This window comes from Equus caballus, chromosome 11 (assembly GCF_041296265.1).
Source record: "Equus caballus isolate H_3958 breed thoroughbred chromosome 11, TB-T2T, whole genome shotgun sequence".
Taxonomy (NCBI): Eukaryota; Metazoa; Chordata; class Mammalia; order Perissodactyla; family Equidae; genus Equus; species Equus caballus.
In genome coordinates, this window is record NC_091694.1 from 47,813,815 (window position 1) to 47,836,311 (window position 22,497).

General features: G+C 45.4%; 1 protein-coding gene across 6 annotated transcripts in view; it reads right to left on the bottom strand.

Annotated features, from left to right (window-relative positions):
- ANKFY1 (ankyrin repeat and FYVE domain containing 1) overlaps positions 1-22,497 on the bottom strand; it is an 89,613-nt gene that overhangs the window by 4,524 nt on the left and 62,592 nt on the right. For all 6 annotated transcript variants that reach the window (XR_011423434.1, XR_011423436.1, XM_005597676.4 and 3 more), the window contains 14 exons: positions 19,017-19,114; positions 15,811-16,039; positions 14,753-14,851; positions 14,351-14,504; positions 13,425-13,593; positions 12,377-12,495; positions 11,540-11,696; positions 10,652-10,852; positions 8,882-9,058; positions 4,916-5,063; positions 4,360-4,450; positions 3,930-4,054; positions 1,909-2,055; positions 316-406 (listed from right to left, as the gene is read on the bottom strand). Coding sequence is in view for 4 of the 6 variants with exons in the window: in XM_005597676.4 (XP_005597733.1) it covers positions 316-406; positions 1,909-2,055; positions 3,930-4,054; positions 4,360-4,450; positions 4,916-5,063; positions 8,882-9,058; positions 10,652-10,852; positions 11,540-11,696; positions 12,377-12,495; positions 13,425-13,593; positions 14,351-14,504; positions 14,753-14,851; positions 15,811-16,039; positions 19,017-19,114 (2,005 nt within the window). In the remaining 2 variants the exon portion in view is untranslated. The remainder of the gene's footprint in view (positions 1-315; positions 407-1,908; positions 2,056-3,929; positions 4,055-4,359; positions 4,451-4,915; positions 5,064-8,881; positions 9,059-10,651; positions 10,853-11,539; positions 11,697-12,376; positions 12,496-13,424; positions 13,594-14,350; positions 14,505-14,752; positions 14,852-15,810; positions 16,040-19,016; positions 19,115-22,497) is intronic.

Genomic DNA, 22,497 nt, shown 5'->3' on the forward strand with positions numbered 1-22,497 from the left:
TCCTCTGAGGGAAGTAATTCAGTCAGCTCTGCCGCAGGCAGGAAACCTGGGGTCGATGACACAAGGCCTGACAGGCTGCCTGGGGCCTGAGACCCCAAAATTCAGCAGGAAAGTCACCAGTCTGAATGCCCTCTGCCCTCCCTACATCACCACCGGTGTGCAGAGTCGTGTCACCTCATCACTCCATTTGGTCAGGTTTTACCCAGGAGAGTGCGGGGCCCTGGCAAGTTCATGACTTATCATGGAAAAAGGTAGACACAATGACATCAGCAGAAGTCCCCTCACTCCTCTGGTAAGTGTGTTGCAGGGTCTTACCAATGATGTTTGCGAGTTGTGACTCCAAACTTGGCAGTGCACTCGTAGCAGTTGGAGCCGTCACACCACGGAGGCTCCTTGGACAGCATATCTGTAACACAGGCAGGAGAAGACTAGTTCCTGTCAGACAGTGACTGTGCCAGGCAAGACTCGGAGCTCACAGGCAGCAGGGAAACAGACCAGTAAACAGAGCAGCATGTCGCAGAGTGACAGCAGGGATGAAGGAGGAATATATCCTAACTGGATCAGGGACAGTGTCACAGAGGAGAAATCTGGAGAGCCAGCGTTTGCCAGGCCGACTGGGGAGAGGGAAGCAGTGTCCAAGGCAGTGAAACAGCACAGTGTCTGGGGGAATGCACGCAGTCAGGGATGGCTGGAGCATAAGGCATGACAGGGAGAGTGCAGAAACCAACAGCTATAAAGAATGGCAGGGCCAAATGGCAAGGTGGGGGGGGACGGACGACCAAGACAGGAGGAAGTGAGGAGGCAGGATCTGTGAGATCTGGTGGCTGAACAGAAGTGGGGGGTGTGACGGGAGGTAGGGAGCAGGAGGAAGACAAAGGTGATTCCCAGGTTTCTGGATGGAATGATTGAGTCTGTGGTGGCACCACCGTCAGACAAAAGACGTAAGAGAAAGAACCAGAGCAGATGAGGAGTTCAGTTTTCAGTTTCCGGAAGCTGTGGGGCATTCAGGTTAGGATTTATCAGGGTAGATAACCGCAACAGTCACTAGTACTTATTTACTAAATGCTCAACTCTATGCCAAGCATAGTTCTTAACACTTTCTACACAGAAGGAGCCTGAGCTCACAGGGAGGAAGCAGCACGTGAGTCAATCATTATCCAGCAACCACACAGCGGCACTGTGATAGGCTCCTGTTCTGAGCTCTGAAAAGGCTGACCAACTGCACGGCCAACAGTAGACTGGGTATGGCAGAAACACTGTGCTTTAGCACTAGTTTGCTACAAACTGGCTCTGCGACATGGGCAAGTCACCTACATCAAGACCTCATAGCTACTAAGTACTTCTGAGCTTGTTTCTCTGCCCTTACCATGGGGCTAATAACCCCCATCTGTCTCCACTGCGGGTGATGACAACACAGTGACATGCAGGCACTTGAAGCATTCTGATTCTTTCTGCCACCTCAACAGGGACAAGTAAACACTTGCTAATATGAAATCTTCAAGAGTGACGCTCTCCTCTTCATAAAAGGAACACAGAGAAGGAAGAGTCAGTGGGGGCTGAAGCAGAAGGCCATTCTGAAGGATGCAGAGAATCTGAATCAGCTGAAGGACAAGGGTGTACAGGATGACCTGCCTGGAGCTTATGGATTTCTGGTAGCATCAGGAGACATGGGAAACTGACAGGGGCCCCAACGGGGAGCACTCTGAAAAGAGACTGCCAACAGTGACCTTCCCAACATTGCTCAAGGGCCTTTGCAGCCTTCATAGAAAAAGTCCTATATGGTGCCTGGAAAACTACTGGTTCAGCTCTTGGAGCAAGTCACTATGAGATTTCAAGATCACTAATACATCTAGATAATCAAGGTTATAACTGTGCATGCACTGAAAGAGCAGAAAGTGAGCCACTCACCTAACAGTCTAAACAGAAGTTGCTTGGTGGCAACCTGATAGTTGAAAATGTTGACTCCTTGGTTATTGTTCACCCCAAGGCGAGCCCCGGATCGGACGATGGCACGGCACAAGTTGGCATTCCCTTTCATGTATGCTAAGAGCAGCACTGGAAAACAAAACCACAGGCAGGGCTAGTTCCCACCCGGGCCCAGCCTGGCACTGCCAAAGGGTTGGTAGAGGATAGCTGAGCGCAGGACAGACACCTGGCAGGACATTTGTTAGGAAAGTCGCCACTGACAAATAGAGGCCCTGTAGCTCTGGTGAGACCTCCGCAGAGGGTCTGCAGCATTTTCCAGTTAAGGACCCGGCCACGAGCCAGGGGACTCCAGGCAGCTCCAGCTCCAGTGACATATTCTTACCCACTTAGAGCTTCAGCTACAAGAGAACTGAGGAGGGATCAGACACTGAAGGAAAAATATACCAGTCTCAGGTGCCTTCCTCGGGCATGAAACACTGGGAGGACAAAGCTCTTTTTACACAATGTAACTAAATCTAAAGATCCGTGAAGTGTGTACACATGGAGAAAAAAATTAGTTTGGGGAACATGCTCCAGAAAGTTCTTCTACCCCATGAAGCCTCTCTTTGGTGTAGGTACAGGCCCAGAGGGAACCAGGCTCTGGCCAGGCCATCCTGCTGGCCCTCCCCGCTAACAATTACAGCTAACAGCAGCTCCCCTTTGCTTACCTTGACCAGACACTTGATTTAAATTCTTTCATCTAATTCCTTAAATGATCCAGTAAGATGAGGGTTATTATTTCAAATGAAGAACAGGCATAGAGAGGGTACAGAATTTCCCCAGAGTCATCCCACTAGAACATGACAGAGCTCGGTACTTGAAACCAGGTCTACGTACTTCAGAAGCCTGGGCAGGAAGCACCTGCCTGCCTTCCTGTTTACCTGCTCCTGGACACTGGGGCGCACTGGAGTGGGTGCTGGGTCCAGCAGCTCACTCCCAGGGCTGACTCTTCTGAAGCTCAGGCTCATCACTGCTGGCTTAAAAACATGTTCATGTATCAAGGCCAAGGCCTAATGACAAAATATTTGGTCCCATGCTAACCTTCAGGACACCTTGGTGGCTGCATTTCTGCTAAAGGCCGTGGAGGCCCTGTCTGGCATGAGGGCAAATGAGTGGGACTACAGCAGCAGCAAAGTGCTCAGACAGCTCTGGTTTCACCTTTGTTTCTTATTTAAAAAAGGGGTTACACCATCTACGCTGCACACCTTACAGGGCTGTTGTGAGTATTACAAAAAGTACATCTAAAAAACTATGAAAGCTACACAAATTAACATAGTGACCATGTAGCCACAGCAACACCATCAGAGAGGCCTATTTATTAACCCCCTCAATAAGACATCAGCCCTTATCTGTATACAAACATGTAGCGCTTAATGACAGGGACACGTTCGGAGAAATGTGTTGTTAAGCAATTCTGTCATTGTGCAAACATCAGAGTGTACTTACACAAGACAGTATAGCCTACTACACACCTAGGCTATACAGCACTAATCTTAAGGGACCACCATCCTACCTGCCGTCTGTCGTTAACCAAAACGTCGTTATCTGGCACATGACTGTATAACTTGCCACTCTTTCAAAGCATGTTTACACAGACTGCAGCACATTTCTTCCTTCTGAAGCATCTGTGAGGTGGTTATAGCCTTTCTCTCTCTTGGCATGTGGGAGCTTGGGCAGGGCCCTAGCTGACCCGGTAAGAGGTAGACGAGGGCAATAAGAACAGGTGGGCAGGCCTGTTTGGACATGGGCACGGCTTTGCAGCACTAGATACACTTCAGATGTGCTTGTGCCTAAAAGCAGACACTGCCAAATTCCACGGCAGGGATCTGTGACAGATGCAGTGATGCAGCCGAAATGCATTGGGCTGAATGCCCACAAATAAAGACATGTGTGCCTGGGCTCTTGTTTCTCTAGGAAGCAAGGAATGCAAGTGAGACAGGACATACGAACACCTCATTACATACCCGTGTTGCCTTCTGCATCTGGTTTATCTAGAGGATACTCAGGCATGCACTCTAAGAAGAGATCAAAGATGGCTGCTGCGTTCTCTTTGCCATATTGTCCCAAAATGTGCAGTGGTGACTGGCCTCTGATAAAACAAGTTGAAAAAGTTAGGTATATATCTGCCACACCGTCATGCACAAAAGAAATGGAATTTTCTGAACTCTGTGATGCTGGATAAATCTAAAGCACACATAAAAGGTCGTAAAAGTTTTTTCAAAAAAGTATTTTTCAAAATGAAAAATTTCAGGGTTCCAAAGGCTGGTCAAGTGCCCTATGGCCAGTTCTGCAGTGTGTACTTGGGGCTAATGCAAGGCAGCAGTGACCACCAGCTCTGAGGGGCAGCCAGGTGACGTGGAGCCCTGGCCTCTGCTCTGGACCACACACACTCACCTCAGATTAAAGGCTTCAGCATCCACAGTGCACTCTGTCAGGAGGACCCGGATGTTGTTGAGCCGACCGTGCATGACAGCGAGATGAAGAGCTGGGGAGTAAATCCTCTTACTGTGCAAGAAGCACATGCAGAAAATCCCAACTCCTCCTCACCCTTACAAACCTCCTTCTAAATGGGCCTTAGCCAGAGCAGCCACTGTCCAATCACAGAGCCATCCTTTCTCGTCTTCACCACCCCCCAAGAATGAGTGATAAACGCAACCTTGTAAGACTTTGCTTCCCGCTTCTACAGTTATCCAAAGATGAGATTTAATGGTTTCACAAGAAGCCACTTCAGGCCTCTAGGGTTACCATTCAGATTGGGAAGCTGCCCAGGGCCTGGTCAGTGACAGACTGGATGCCCCACTCAGAGCATTTCCTGTCACAGCTCTGCCCTTGTAAAAGCCACCCTCCTTGAAGGGGGAGCAGACTCAAGGGTGCAGTGCACCTCCTGCCCTAGAACGGAGGGACTGCTTAAGGCGATCAGTACCGGACACAGGGAGTGCCTGGGAATTACCATTATTTCCATTCTCATCCACAGCAGCAAAGTCCACGCCATTCTCCAAGAGGACTGAGCAGATGGTGGGCAGGTCCTGCTGGGCAGCGAGATGGAGGGCGGTCTGGCGGTGCTTGGTTAATTCATTCACTTTGGCTCCTGCAAGAAGCTGTTGAAGTTGATCACATGAGCAGCCTCTCTACCACAACCAACCAAGGTCCCACTTAAGGGAGCCAAGCCTGTCTGTCTTCTGACATCCATGGAGTCTGCCCTGCTGCCAAAGCTGGGAGCATAAGGGCCTCACACACACTCCTGGTGAGGCATAAGCCAGCAAAACCTGAACCAAGGACAAACAGGCAATTATCAAAATGTTACTAAGCCATTCCTTAGGACACAGAAATTCTACTTCTAAGACTTTGGTATATAAAACTACACAGGAGGGGGCTGGCCCCATGGCCGAGTGGTTAAGTTCGCTCGCTCTGCTTCTAGCGGCCGAGGGTTTCGCCAGTTCAAATCCTGGGTGTGGATATGGCACCGCTCATCAAGCCATGCTGAGGCGGCATCCCACATGCCACAACTAGAAGGACCCACAACTAAAAATACACAACTATGTACTAGGGAGCTTTGGAGAGAAAAAGGAAAAATAAAATCTTTAAAAAAAAAAAAACTACACAGGACTGCAATGATGTCCACTGCACTATATAAGGACGCCCACTGCTTATCAAAGTTAGACCAGACTGCAAAAAGGATTTAGTTATGAAAATTATAATATATACAAACAATAGAATAGGTAGCCATTAAGACGATAAAAATTTATGGTTTAACATGGAAGAATATCTATGTTACAGTAAGTTAGAAAAAGGCAAGTTAGAAGACAGTATGATAGTATGATTCCATTTGGAGAGAGAGAGAAAGAGAAATGTATACACACACACAAATATATACAAACTTTGAAGGTGTACAGGATATACCATAGAGGGGTATTCACGGTCACGAGTGCTGTACTGGGGATCACAGCTGACCCCAAGGTTGGTTAACTGGGCAGAGGGGGAGAGGTCTGCGTAAAGGTACTGTTTCAATATGAGCAGGTTCCCACATTAAGCTGCACCAATTCACAGAGGAAGGACTGGGTGGCCATTGGAAGACCAGCTGTTTGTAGGGCCTCCTATCACCTCCAGGGTCCTTAGGAAGGCGGAGGCATGACCGTGGTGAAGGGGCCATGGTCTTCAAACCTCCCTAGGCTCTCAGGGTGGCAGGCAAATTAATGAACACATGGCCCGATTCCCTACTACTTCAAGGCCCATCTCTGCCTCCTGAGCTGTTTGCCCCATGTCCAGTCTGTGCCCGGAGTCCATCCACCTCCTCCATCATTCTCCAGTCCATCCCTCACTGCCATTGCCTCCCACAGGCCTCTTCACTGGTGACCCCACCTCCTCCATCATTCTCCAGTCCATCCCTCACTGCCATTGCCTCCCATTGACCTCTTCACTGGTGACCCCACCTCCTCATACCCCACCCCCAAGGTAAATGTCTCTCACCTCTAACACCTATCAAGCCATAAAGGTTTTTCTAAAAAGTATTTTTCAAAAACAAAAATGGCAGGGGACCAAAGGCTGGTCAAGTGTCCCAGTGTCCAGTTCTGCAACATGCACCTGGGGCTGATGAGAGGTACCAGCAATTGCCAGCTCTTAGGGGGTGGCCAGGTGACATGGAGCCCTGGTCTTGGCTCTGGACCATGGTCTTAGCTCGAACGCTTACAATGGTTTCTCCACTCCCAAAAGGATCAAGGCTGCTCACAGTTCTTGGTCTGAAACATGACACCCCACAATCTGGTCTCTACCTCCCGTTCCAACCAGGTCTCCTTCTACTCTCCACCCAAATTTCAACCACACTTTTCTACTGAAACACGCCCCATGCACTTTGCAGTCTCCACATCTTTGCTCAGATCCTTTTCCTGCCTGGGTAGCATCATGTTGTACTGGAAAAGGCAGGCTTTGAAGTCAAATAGAAATGGCTAAAATCTCAGCTACACTACTGACTAGCTGATAATCTTAGGGGAAAAAAAATTCTTTCTGAGCTTAAATGTCTTCCTTTGTAAAATATAAAAAATTCCCTACACCCCTCCAGCTGGTTTTGAGAGTCAGAGGGTCGGTAAGCTCCCTGACATCAGGCTTGGTGATGATTTTCTGGATCTGACTCCAAAAGCAAAGGAAACAAAAGCAAAAATAAACAAGTGGAACTACAAACTGAAAAGCTTCTGCAGGGCAAAGGAAACCACCAACAAAATGAAAAGAGAACTTATGGAATGGGAGAAAAAATCTGCAAATTATATATCTGATAAGGGGTTAATATCAAAATATAAAGAACTCATACAACTCAATAGCAAAAAATCAAACAATCTGATGAAAATTGAGCCGAGGATCTAACAGACATTTTTCCAAAGAAAACATACAGATGGCCAATAGGTACATGAAAAAGGGCTCAACATCACTAATCATCAGGGAAATGCAAATCAAAATCACAATGAGATATCACCTCACGCTTGTTAGAATGGCTATTATCAAAAACACAAGAGGGGCCGGCTCCGTGGCCGAGTGGTTGAGTTCGCGCGCTCCGCTACGGCAGCCCAGGTTTCGGATGCTGGGTGCGGATATGGCACCGCTTGTCAGGCCACGATGAGGCGGCGTCCCACATCCCACAACTAGAAGGGTATACAGCTGTGTACAGGGGGGGTTTGGGGAGATAAAGCAGAAAAAAAAAAAAAAGATTGGCAACAGTTGTTAGCCTAGGTTAAAAAAAAACAAAACACAAGAGATAACAAGTGTTGGCAGGGATGTGGGGAAAAGGGAACCCTTGTGCACTGTTGGTCGGAATGTAATTTGGTGCAGCCACTAGGGAAACAGTATGGAGGTTCCTCAAGAAATTAAAAATAGAACTACCATATGATACAGCAATCCCACTTCCGGGTATTTACCCCCCAAAAAACTAATTTGAAAAGATATATGCACCCCCATGTTCACTGCAGCATCATTTACAATAGCCAAGATACGGAAACAACCTAAATGTCTATTGATAGAAGAATAGATAAAGAAGATGGGGTATATATAAATGGAATCCTATTCAGCCCATGAAAGAGACAGAAATCTTGCCATTTGAGACAACCTGCATGGTTATGCTAAGTGAAATAAGTCACAGAAAGACAAATACTGTATGATCTTACTTTTATGTGGAATTTAAAAAACAAACAAAAACCAAGCTCACAGATACAGAGAACAGATTGCTGGTTGCCAGATAGGGGGAGTTTGGAGGGGGTGAAATGGGTGAAGGGGTTCTAAAGGTACAAACTTCCAGGTATAAAATAAATAAGCAAATAAGTCATGGGGATGTAATGTACAGCATGGTGACTATAGTTCAAATATGGTATTGTATGTATATTTCAAAGTTGCTAAGAGACTAAATCTTAAAAGTCGTCATCACAAGAAAATTTTTTTGTAACTATGTATGGTGACAGATGTTAACTAGATTTACTGTGGCAATCATTTCACAATATATGCAGATATCAAATCAATATGTTGTACACTTGAAAACTAATATAATATATGTCAATTATACTTCAGTAAAAAAAGACTAACAAAAAACAGGAGAGAGACAGCTCCCTGGAAAGCACTGGCTGAACTCCTGACACAGAGCAGGCAGACAATAGAAGCGGGTCTCCCTTTCCTTCCTGCTCCCACTTGCCTCTGCCGTCGAGTCCTGCTCTCCCTCAAGGCCTCACTCCAGCAGCTGCCTGCTCAAGCAGCCCCCTGGGCACTTAGGACATGCTGCCGATTGACACCCTGCTTTCCTGAGCTTGCTGGCTTAGCCCCCAAATTCGTGCTGGCCTTTCACAATACCTGGCAAAACACCTGTGACGAGAGACTCTGCACACACGCTACACAACATGCTTTGCCTACAAGTTACATGCAATAACATTTCAGCGACACTTACCAAATTGCGGACAATAATCTCTGAGCCTGCTTGGACCGCAAGGTGCAAAGGGGTCAGCTTGGAGGCATCCTGGACTCTGGAATTCACATTAGCCTGGACACTGATCAGGAACAGGACACTTTCAATATCAGAGTTCTGGACTGCCACATGAAGAAAATTTCGGCCCTTGTTATCCACCTAAGGCAACAAGTAGGAACCAATTAGTGGGCTCTCCCTTGCAAGAGTGCCTCATGAGCACCTGTAAGCTGTGCTAACCACTGCAGAGGTCATGGTCTAGTCCTTTCCTCAGTTCCAGGAGGCTCCCTTCCAAGAACCAACACTAAATGTGCCTCCCCCCCACACACACCCATTCTACATATTTGTGCACATGACCACGTGTGCATGGTCACATTCATGTGGTGAGGGAAAGGGACCCACTACACTGATCCAAGCTGCCCCGGCATCCTCCTGCTACAGGAGCTGGACTTGGAAAGCCAAGAAAGAGACAACCCGAGGGACAGGGAAAGGAAGGCACCAAGATCCTGGGATGCTCAGGGAAAGGCAAAGCTGGAGACTAGCCTTGGGAGTCTTGCTTTGGCTTAAACAAGCACCCAGCCTACCATGCCAGCCTGACCCTGAGCAGTCAAACAAATCTTCAGAAATTTTCCTCTTTTGCCGAGCCACAGGATAATAGCACATGTTAAGGGAGGCAGCCAACAGTACGTCACAGATGCTGCTCCACTGACGTAAGGCATACAAAAGCTCACTCAAAATCAAACCACGGATGAAAATGGAGTTACAAGAGCTGTCATGTCAGCATGAGTGCTCAGTGAGAAGTGAGGGAGACACCAACATGGCACACACACATCACATTCCCTCACACACACACACACGTCCACAGCATGTACTGCTATCACAGGCAATCAAAGGACTTTGATCAACAGAACCAGTTTCATACTAGATGGAGAGGAAATGTGAGACGACTGTCTCCATCCACGAAAATTTTATGCTACCTGAGCAAGGGTGAGGTTAACATGTGCACAATTACACAAATGCTGAAGGAAAGTGATGTACCGAAGACTGAAATAACAAGCAATGGTCTTCAACCATGTTAGGATTCCATTTTGTTCAGGCCCCAAGTTTCCATCTTACCTTCATAAATGGCTATTCACAAATCTTGGCAGTATTCTAAGTGCTGGATGGAGATTCAAGTGTCTGTAGGACTGACTTAAACCCATCCCTGCTCCCACCTCACATCAGCTACTACTGTCCTTTCCCACCCAATCTGCTGTTGCAGGCCAACAGTTCACCAACCAGATTTAGCAGCTGGTAAAGAACCACAAATAAGGACAACTAAACATGCTGAGCTGAATGATAACAACTGAACTCTAAAACACTGAGAAAGTTGCCCCAACATCACACCAAAAGCTCCTCAACTTCAGTTTAAATTTTCTTAAGACATTCACTACCAGGGCAGTTAAACAACCAAGCAAAAGCAAAGAATGACTTCAGCTGTACATGCCACAGAATTCCTACTACTGGGCCCAGCCACCCCCAGCTTCCTTCTACATGGGGTACCATCAGGTGGCTGACATACAGGGCAGAGCAGTTAAATCTCATCCAGCACTGACAAGACATCTGAATGGCCAAATTTTAAGAAAAGGGGATATAATTGCAAAACAAATGTCTTTATATAGAAGAGACCTGTTTAGCTGGTGACATCTGTTTAGTCTCCATTACAGGTTCTGCTGTGTTCAGCAACATGGAGAGTGCTGGGTGTTGGTCACTCACCTGCTCAGCAGCCCCAGATTCTCGTTTCAGGATGGCCTCGGCTGCCTTGTTGTTCTTGTAAGTCATGGCGCAGGCAAAAGGGGTCAGCCCTTGTCTGTCTCGTACATTCAAGTGGATATCAGGGTGAGAAATCAACAACTGAATGATGACGCTATGTTGGTTGCTGATGGCCACATGAACAGGTGTTCTTCCTTCTGCATCCTATGGGGACAAGGCACAGATTTCAATGTCCAAATGAAAGATAAAACTCAGGAAAAATATGAAGGGGGATAACTTTTAAATCAAAGTCGGTTCTGAGAATCAACACTGCCATCCTGTGTTTGAGATCAGCTTGTGAAGAGGCCAGAGATGTCCGAGAGCCACTCATCATCCCTCCTGCTCCAGTGGCCCAGGCAAAGACACATTTGGGTTAGAAGGTATGCAGGCAACCTCACCTCTAAGTTATACTACTCAGATCTTATCTGACTATAGGGCTGCGTACATGGATCTTCACAGGCTGGAACATTGAAAAGCATCAAGGAACATAACTCAGGGGTGCTCAGTTGAGCTATGAGGACATCTTCCTAAACACAGTGCTCAGCTTGGGACTAGAATAAACTTTCAGTGGAAATCTATAACAGGGATAGGAGGCAAAGAAAAGTCGACTGGACAAACCTTCCTCACGCTGTCAAAAGGACAAAGAAGAAAAGTCTTAACTGAAATCATTAAAATTACTAGGCAGGCTGTATGACCCAGAGAAAGTCACTTCATCTGTCTGTATCTTATCCCCATTCACAGTAAATCATAGGCCCAGGACCAGAAAATCTGCAAGGTCCTTTGCCATAAGAGGAGATTTCCCTAATTCTGAGGTTACCATCTATCTCTCTGGAAAAGAGAAACTCTCCATACCTGTGCGTTTACATTGGCACCAAACTCCAGAAGACACTGTACTGTCTCTTCCAGTCCCCAGGAGGCTGCCAAATGCAAGGGGGTCTGCCCATCTCTGGCCTCTTCCTCTCCTTCTCCATTAGCACCGGGTTGTCTGGGACTATTCAGATCGCAGCCACTAAAAGGAAGGGGGCAATAAAAGGAAGGCTTCGAGAGCCATGCTTCCACCTAGTCTAAAGGCATGCTGACAAATGTACAGCAGCAGCTCATCTAATCCAACAGGAAAGCTGCTGCCGCCAGGACTGCTGGCCTGGGCCTGGGCCTCAAATACTGGTATCTAGCTCCCACTCCCATAGATTCTTCTGCAGTTGGTCTTGGGGGCAATCTGAGTATCAAAATTCTTAAAAGCTCCCCCAGGAGATTTGCATGCATTTAAAGTCTGAGAACCACTGTTCTAAAGGTTTCCTGAATAACCTTGCCTCCCACACATCCTGACTCTAAGAGGCCATGGAGCCTGTTATGGCTCATACATGTTGCTGGGGCCCTGCAGAGGCCGCCCCAGCCTCCTGGCTTCACTGTGTGAACTGGTCTGATTTGATTACGGGAGTCTATATGACTCCCAAAGCAGGAAGCTGGCTTAGCTTTTAGATTCTTTGATCTGGGCACACGAACCCCTCTCCTCACAAGTGAGTCAAGCCCCTTGACTGACTTGACTTGACAGAAGAGTGACTCTCTGATAGCCTTAATTATGAAAGTAAATTACACAGGCATGTCAAGACTGTAGTTGGATTAAATGAGAAAAGAGCCAGTTTGCAACAAGTTGAATAAGATCTGAAGAGATACTTAGGGTTCTCGGACCTGCGAATAAGAAAGCAGGCAGTGGATTCATTGTTTTCATCAATGGCTCTGTGAAGGAGTGTCTGAAGGCACCCACTAGGTCCTGGACCCCAGAATGTGGCATCACAACCATGTCTGACCTGCAGAAAAAAACAGTTTACTCATAAATGCTACTTAGCAAAGGTGAAAATTTTTATCATCATCTCTGAGCTCTATGCACATTATTAGATCCATTTTTTCAGGCAAGATACAGTTGATAATTAACTGATAATTATTTTAATCTCTTTCATTCATTAGTTTTACAAACACTGATTAGAATCTGCTTCTGTGCGGGCCAACCCTGGTGGCCTCGGGTTTAAGTTCAGTGCACTCTGCTTTGGTGGCCTGGGTTTGGTTCCTGTGCGTGGAGCTACACCACTCTGTTAGCAGCCATGCTGTGCTGGCGGTCCACATACTAAAAAATAGAGGTAGGGATTGGCATGGATGTTAGCTCAGGGCGAATGTTCCTCAGCAAAAAATAATTAAAATCTGCTTCTGCGTAAGTTCTTGCACTAGGTTCTGTGGGATGGGTTTGGGAAATACAGGAAAGACATGTTTAATTAATGCCTTCTAGAACTGTGTTCTAGAAGGGACAGAAAACACACGGAAGTGCATGCACACACACGCATAAGCCCCCAGTAATACATACCTGTAATTAACAGGCAATTTCTTTTTTTTTTTTTTAAAGATTTTATTTTTTTCCTTTTTCTCTCCAACGCCCCCAGGTAGATAGTTGTATATTCTTAATTGTGGGTCCTTCTAGTTGTGATATGTGGGATGCCGCCTCAGCGTGGCTTGATGAGCGGTACCATGTCTGCGCCCAGGATTCGAACTGACGAAACCCTGGGCCGCCTGCAGCAGAGCACATGAACTTAACCACTCAGCCATGGGGCCAGCCCTTGCTCATCCTTGACCCAATTTGTTCCTTGGCAGATCTCTTGCTCTTGTGATTGCAATGTAGGCACTAAATCCATCTCTGACACAAAATATCCCCATGCATAAACAGAGGCTAAAGCTGAGCTTCTCTCACCAGCGTGGATGCGATGTCCTCTAGATTATTTGCCAATGCGAGCCACAGAGGAGGGTTCCCCTTCTCATCTGGCACCGACATGTCAGCTCCTCGGGTGCATATGGCATCCACCACCAGGGGAAGCTGATTTCTGATGGCCAGCTGAAGGGCTGTCTCCCCATCCTGGGTCCTGCTAGGACATGAACGCCAAAACCAACATTCGTAGCTGAAGCCAAATGACAAAGGGTGCCCTTCTGGGCACTCCAGAGGCCAGAATCCACTGTATCCCTCAAACACACTTCACTCACATTCATTAATATTCTTTCAGAGAAATTTAACCTGTCAATAGCATCTGTCCCTTCTACCTTTTAAAAAAAACATAGCCATGCCATCCTATTGCACCCAGAAAATTAACTGACCAACATCCAAGTGTTGAAATCCTACAAGTATACAGCTGCTTTAGTAGCATCTTAATAAAATGACAACTACCCACTTGACAAAACACTTCTTTCACCCACAGTCATTCAGGGTCTCTTGCCATTGGAGACAAAGATAAATTCCTTTGAAAATATAAAAACAATAAAAATTTAACTCTATACTTTTTTCTCCTCAAGTTTTTTTGATAGCCCATTTGTTGGAATGTTCTTCACTATAACTGAAATTCCTACTCAAATAATTGATTTAGGATTATCCTGTTTAATGAGACGTGCAATATTGTGCACTAGTTTTGAAAGGTTCAAACAAGCGCAAAGTATAGTTCCCCTTCTCCATCTCGTGAGTCCACAATTATATTCAGTTACAACATTGTATTTGTACTTCTTGAGGGTCATTGTTTCCCTTCCTTTATTTAAAAAGGAACAAAAACATTGTCTACAGGCAATGCTATGCTTTTGAACCATCTCAATTAAATGTGACCTAGTGTTCAGTGGAGAGCTGTGCCGGCCCACCTGACGTTTATATCCGCCTGGTGCTCCAGGAGAAAGAGCGCGCTCTTGCTGTCCTGGCGCTGCATGGCCATGTGCAGCAAGGTCTGCCCATCCGACATGGTGTCATTGATGCAAGCCCCAGAGCCCAGCAGCTGGGCTGCGATGGTGTGCATGCCTTGGAAATAAACAATGCAGGCTTAGCTTTGCCCACTGCCTCAACATCTTACTACAACATACACTCCCTCTCAACTTCTCAAAGCCAGCAGTTTTCTGCTGGATATGACAGTCTTAACCCAAACAGAAAGGTTTACAACCAAATGATTAGCTCCAACCCTCCACACCTCCCTCCCTCCCTCTCTCTCTCATCTAATCTTCTGCCATCTGTCTGTCTGCAGGCGTCTAACCCCTCTGGCATCGCCTTACCAGTCCATAATGCCAGGCCCAGCACAGTCTGGTCTCGGGAATCCTTGAGGCTGAAGTCCGGAATAATTTGCAAGTTGTTGGTGGCATGAAGAGCATTAGCTAAATTTTTTAAAAGGAAAAGAACACTTGATTTCACCATCCCATGGATCACACTTAAAGTATTCAAGAGAATAAGAGCTCAGTGTCAAACTGACTAAGTGGCTATAATTCGATCATTTCTATACAAACAGAACTGATAAATTTTATGGGGAGTGGAAGCCCAGAAATCTGATATTTTGGACCCAAGTTTATGGGGGAAAATGAATGTTTTTAAAGCTTAAAACACTGAATCTTCACAAAAGGAAACCAGATTCCACTATGGAAATACACATTAATTACTAGATTACTGAAAAGAGGATCAGAACAGTGCCCTGGTGATGTTTTCCTAACACCTACTTCCTACCATCTTACAACTCCTGTGACGACCAAGAACAAGGCACTCTACTTAAAACCCCACTTCCTTCCACAAGCACAGTGCTAAAAATGCAGGCCTTAACAAGGATGCAGGCAAGAGTAAAAGAAATAGCAGGACAGAACAAAGAAAAATCTGAGGATGACTTTCTGAGGGGAATGGGCCTGCCCTACTGCGCGGGCTTCCCTTGGCCCCTCTTTGCAGCTCCTCTCTCATGGTTCACCTGCCAGGGAGGCTCAGAGGCAGAGGAGAGGACTGACAAGCTCGTGGAGGACTGCCGCAGCAGAGTTCTCCAAGACAGTGCTCATGTCAGGGCAAAGCTTTGCCTGACCTACACCAAAACAGCCTAGGGAAACACTCCAAAGTAAGAGAGAAGTAGTCAAAGGTTCTAACACCTTAACCCAACAGGTGAGATGGGCAGGCCCTGTTCTGAAAATGTACACAGGGAAACACAGTAGTCAGGAGCCAGACTATAAGCTTATCTGGTTTGAACTGAAAGGACTTTTTGGGTAAGAAAACTCACCAATGGAAGAAACATCAGCTCTGTAACTACTCAAAACCACTGTCTGAAGCTCCAAGTGATGGGCAGTAATTCCCAACTACCTACCTTTTTGCTCCAGAATGACGGAGACCACGTCTGGATGATTATAGGCAATTGCCATGTGCAGCGGCGTCTGCAGAGAGACCCTGTCCACGGAGCTGGTCAGAGAGGCAGGCTCCTTTGGCAAAGGCGGAGCCTCCTCTGTCTGCAGGTTTGGGTTGGCACCTTGCTGCAGGAGCTCTGCAGTGAGGCTGGCCAGGCCATGCCGACAGGCTGTGTGCAATGGGGTTTCTCCCTGAACAGAAACAAGGGGCCCAAATCAAAGCACTTTCAGAGGCAGGGAGTTCCCTTCACAAAGGGATAATGACAACCCAAGTGTTGAAACCCAGCTCCCTAGCTATCTGTCACAGCCCTTGGCTCACCCCGTCACCAGCTGGCCTCCAGGACTTTTGTCCCACTCTGCCCGGCCTCTCCTTCCCTTTCCCCTGTGCCATCATCCTGTTTCTTTAACGTCTTCCCAAGCACCCTCCAAACGCCCCTGGCTCCTCATCTTTTGCATTTCCAATGACCTTCTTAACCACCTTTCACTTTGTTTTTATAATTATTTTGCTAATTATAAAAATGACCTATGATTAAACAACAACAACAACAGATGACCTCCAAGTGGCATTAAAATCAGCACTGTAGAAAGTGGCAGAGCCTCACGCTCACGGCCCCGGAGGGAAGCAGGGCCGTCAGTGTAGCCATCACTGCTCTTTAACCCCCACCAGCACATCTCGGCCTTGTTTCTTTGACCTGCTCATAGCAACCTCACCTTGAACTCTGGTCAAGGCTTCCTTCCCCTACTTTTTAAAATTAAAAGCATTTTAAATTGGTATTACAGGTACTTGATTTAATATTCAAAAGGTACAAGAATATACAGTGAAAGTAAGTTTCCTCTCACACCTTGCCCCTACCACCCGATTATCCTCCCCTAAAGAAACCATTATTACCAGTTTCATGTGACAGAATATTCACAGAAAGGCATATACACAAGTGTATGTATGTGTATGCGTGTACGTGTACACACGCACCCTTCCCATCCCACCCTGCATGGAGCTGTTTCACAGTCACGGTGAGAGCCCTCACAAGGATGTCCTCCTCCTCCTCAGGGCTCCCTTCTGCTCCTGCACATTCTCCACATTCTCACTGGGTGTGCTTATCTACTCCCATGACTTCCCCCACTATCTACTAACAGGAGACTCTCAAACCCAGATCTCCAGCCCTACTTTTGCATCCAGTTTTCCCACTGCCTGCTAGATATCCTTGCCCAAGTGTTTTAAAAGGAGTATAACAATCACGACATCGAATTCACTCTCTCCACAGCCGTCCTCCCTCCTGGCCAGTTCTCTCTCTCTTCATGGGTACACTACAACAGTTTTAACACCTCTCTCGCTCTTGCTTCTGAGAGCCACAAGCAGGTATGTCCCATTGACTGTAATTTTGTAATTCCTCTAAAACCCGCCCCTTTGGATCCAAATCCAGTATCAGAGGTCAAGACAAGCCACTGCTTGTCTAGATGACTCCCACCTGGCTCCTGCTTGGGCCTCAATGGTGCATCCATGCCAGCTATCCCAGGAAGCTTTCTCAATTGTAGAATGATCGTACTGCTTATCTACTCAAAACCCTCCTACGCATCTTCTCTTCCCATAGGATAAAGTCCAAAAACCCTAAACCAGCATTCCAGACCCTTCTCCAGTGTCGCTCTTACTTGCTTTCAAGTCAGGTTTCCTCTGCGCCTCAACATCTTAGGTTTCACCCAGTTTTTCTATGAAGGGTATCACAGAAGGAACAGCTGGTAGACAATGACAATGTAGGTTCAAGGGAGGAATTTTTTTTTCTTTTTTGTGAGAAAGATTGTCATTGAGCTAACATCCATACCAATCTTCCTCTACTTTTTTTATGTGGGAGGCCACCTCAGCATGGCTTGACGAGAGGTGCTAGGTCTGTGCCCAGGATCCGAACCTGTGAACCCTGGGCTGCTGAAACGGAGTGCACAAACTTAACCACTCAGCCACCAGTCTGGCCCCAGGAGGGATTTTTTAAGTTGGGAGATAGAAAAGCATGTCTGTAAGCTAACAGAGATGAATAGTGGGCAAAATTGATGATACAGGAGAGACAGACAGACAGACAGAAGCAGAGACACGTAACAGTAGGAGCCACATCAAGAAACCAGCTCCTAGTGTATACAGGGACATGCCATCATTCCAAGTGGAGAGCGGGCCATGTGTGGGTCTAAGTGCAGATAAACAAGCAGATTTAATGGTGCAAAGAATGGCAATGCCCTCTCCGCTGAGTTTCCCAGACACTTTGCGTATCTCCTATCCCAAGCTCACTGTTTCCTGCCTTGTCCAGAATTGTTGAGAGTGTCCAACTACGCATTCTAGTATCCGAGTTTTAATACTGGCTCCATTATTTATGAGCCACTTAACCTCTTGGAACCTCAAGGTTCTCTACCCTGAAATGAGGGTTTTATAGATGTCGACAATGTCTCTTCACCACGTGCTACTTCTAGGTCCATTATGAGGATTAAATGGGATAATATCCTTAAAGTTCCTAGCACAAAGTAGTTGTAAAATAAATGTGATCTTAAAGATAAGTACATCCCCCCGTCTGAAAATAATAAAGTAAAATAACTATCATTTAGAAGTTAATGTTCCAGATATTATACTATACGCACTTAAATATATCGTTTCTTTTTATCTTAACCAGACCCTATGAAATCAACATTAACCTAAGTTTATAGATAAGCTAACTGAAGCTCAGGAAGGTTAAGTAATGCGCCTAAGACCACATATGGTGGGCTGGGAAATGGAAAATCTCGTAAAACCAGGAATGTCCGACCCCAAAGGCCATGTTTTACCCCTAACACTATACAGTCTACCTTGCTAGCTTGAGATACAGATTTAAAAGGCACTCACATAGGAAAAGCTCAGCAAATGTGAAATGTTATAGACACTAAGACGCTGTTAGGTAGGTTTTTGTGTACACGTTTGCGAATCTCTACTAGACCATCAGTCCACAATATGCTTTAGGAAACAGTGGCCGAATGAATCGATCGCCCAATATTTGAGGATAAAAGCATCTGTTTCACTCTCGTTTTTTAATCATGTGCATGTATTATTTTGAAAAAAACTGAAAAATGAGTCCGTTCTTCTTTTTTCCTTACACATCCACCACCGCCATTTCTTCCATAGACCAAAGCTGCTGCTGGGCTGCCCTGTCACACTTACCCACTTGTTTCTGTGGTTGACGTGGGCACCATTGGTTGCCAGAAAAAGAGCTGCTGCCTCATTTCCTGCTTCAGCTGCCCGCTGTAGTAAGCAATTTCCTAGGAGAAAATGGGCATACTCATTCTTCCATTTGCATAAAAATGAGGGCAAGTTCCACAGTGCACCACACCCTGCCCTTCCCCACCATCTTTCACAGTTGACAAGCCCACAGCAGAAGCAGGTACCATTTAAGTCCACACAGTCCTTGTATGTGGACAGAGAGACTAGGATGAGCCTGGGCGGAGCAACAACTTGGTCTGGAAGTCGGGAGACAGCCATTCTTCCCTGGGTTTGCCACCAGGCACCACCCAGGACCAGAGGTAAGTTATGTCTCCTTAGCGGGGTTGGGTTAGAACACTGTGCCTCAACAGCAGTGCTACTGACATTTGGGGCCAGATGATTCTTTGTTGTGAGGGGTCTGTCCTGTACACTGTACGATATTTAGCAGTACACCTGGCTTCTGCCTGCTAGATGCCAAGAGCACCCCTGACCTTGTTGTGACAATCAAAAATGTCTAGATGTTGCCAAATATCCAGCGGGGAAGTAGGGAAGGTGGCTCCTGTCTGAGAACCTCTGGGCTAATGACCATTTTGAAGACATCGTGAGCTGAAGTTCTACCAGAAAACACCCCTTAACACTTCGGTTTTATTCCTAGGACCTTAAATACGTTTGTTCTTGGCTTAGAAATGTTTTCCTTAGCAGTATCACTCTTTTCTAAATAAAAATCTTGGAAAGAAAAAAACAAAATTTGTTTCTTCTTTTCCTCTAGAAATGGTTTTAGCCCTGGAGCAGTGTTTCTCTTTCTGTTAAAATCCATTTCCTTTTTGGATAAACACAAAATCTCATGTGCTACAGCCATTCTACTTGAAACTCAAATTAAACTAAATACCAGGACTAAAAACATGGTAAAGAAACGGGACAAAGCACTGCTTTGCTTTCATAGCATTTTTTCCTTTTCTCTCCAAGGAAGTGATTCCACCCCTAGCTGAGTCATTCTAATTGAGAGACTCCTAATGAGAGGCCCATTTTCACTTCAGTAGTCATCAAGGGTACACATGACCTAAATCATATACCTCCCTATAGAACAAAGGTAACCCGTGACTGCTAAAATGTGACTGAAATGTTGAAAAACAGGGGACTAAGGTTATTACAGGTATAATGAAAGATGGAACAAGGAAAAAAAAAATCCTGAACTTGTATTAAAACAAACTATAGAAAGTAAAACTGGCAGAGTTAGAAAGAAAAAATGGACAAATCCATAACTACAGTGAAAAATTTTAATATACATCCCAGAAACTGACAGATCAAGCAGTCGAACAGTTAATAAGAAAGTTAATGAGTAAGATTTGAACAGCATAATGAAGAAGCTCGAATTAATGGACATAGAGCGTTCTGCGTTCTACAATTGAAGAATGCACATTCTTTTCAAGTACATGTCAAGCTTTTATAAAAACTGGATCTGTTAGAGTCTAATATTCAAGTCCTAAATATCAAAGAACCAATCTCTCACATGCCACACTCTTATACAACGCTATTAAATTAGAAATCAGTAAAATTATGGCCAATAATTAACACACATTATCAAATTAAAAGCAATTTAGTAACCATCTCATTTCCAGAAGGTCTTTAGTCTAAAACACAGTTCTTCCTGTACTTCCCTTCCCATAGTACCACTACTTTTAGTTTTATGTCACCCAGAGGGGTGATTTCATTTGACTTTTGTTTTAAAGAAGTTAATTATTGGGGCTGGCCCCGTGGCCGAGCAGTTAAGTTTGCACGCTCGGCTTCAGCGGCCCAGGCTTTTGCCCGTTCGGAACCTGGACGCAGACATGGCACCACTTATCATGCCATGCCGAGGCAGCGTCCCACATGCCGCAACTGAAAGGACCCACAACTAAAAATATACAACTATGTACCAGGGGTCTTTGGGGAGAAAAAGGAAAAAAATAAAGTCTTTAAAAAAAAAAAGAAATTAATTATTAACTTCTTTTAGGGAAAGGGCTGTTTAACATCCATCTTTTTTTGGTTAATTCCCCTCATAAGTGGCACCCACCCATGCTTTATACATTGCTAGTAATCAATACTGAATTATATGGGATCTCTTCCTTAAAATATCCCCAGGTTTTACTTAGTCAGATCAAGGAAACATTCACATTATTAAAACAGTGATTCTCAGGGTGTGGTCTGTGGATTTCCGTGGGATCCTGAGAGTCTTTCAGGCGGGTCCATGAGGTCAAAACTATTTTCATAATAGTAATACTTGATGTTATTTGCTTTTCCCCACTGTGCTGACATTTGCACTGATGGTGCAAAAGCAAAGGTGGATCAAACTGGAGAGCCTTAACACAAATCAAAGCACGGGCCCCAAAGTGTACTAGGAGCTACTGTATTCTTCACCACCATGCACCCAGTCAAAAAAAGAGCCAGTTTCACTTAAGGCAGGCCTTGATAAAGCAGTAAAAATTACTAACTTCATTAAATCTAAACATTGAATACATGTCTTTTTAAAAGTCTATGTGACAAAATAAGTATGCATAAAGCCACATTTGCTGTGTACCAAAGTACAATAGCTGTCTTGGGGGGAAAAGCAGTTGTGTCATTGTTTACGCTGTAAGGTGAACTGCAGCTTTTTTCACAGAACATCAAATTTTTACTTGAAAGAATGACTGATTAATAAACTATGATTATTCAAACACGAGTACCTGGCAGATATTTTTTTTTGAAAATGAACAAAGTAAGCCTGTCTCTTTAAGACAAACAACTGGCAATATTTGTACCGAATGATAAAACTTGATCTTGCAAGTGAAAATTAGAATTTTGGAAAAATTTTATCAGCAAGTGTGACTTTAACAGCTTCTCAAGACCGAACGACTTTTCTGGTGAGATCAGCGGTGATATTAACAAATGCGATTCTCACATAAATGAACATTCTGAAGATCTGCAGAACTCAGTGAACCAACATTTTCCAAACGACTAAGGCACGATGTGACAAAATCACGCACGGAGCAGAGATCCATTCAAAGCAGAAACAGACCATAGACGTTAATATCAGAGAGTAAAAAAGTTCACTGTTATGGCTTCAGATTCCACACTGCAACTAACCTCAAAGAAATTATCACTTGATGAATTTTGCTTGCTGTGGTATCAAAGAAATATATCTGCAATTATCTGAAAAGGCTCTTAAAATCCACCTCCCTTTTCCAGCTACATAACTGTGCGAGGGTCTATTTTCCTCATATACTTTAACCAAAACAACATATCTCAAAAGACTGAATACAGATGCAGATAGAAGAAACCAGTCACTCTCCCAACTCAATTTATTTTGTAAGTCATTCTTTATAAGAAATGTTATATGTTGGGGCTGGCCCCGTGGCCGAGTGGTTAAGTTCGCGCGCTTCGCTGCAGGCGGCCCAGTGTTTCGTTAGTTCGAATCCTGGGCGCG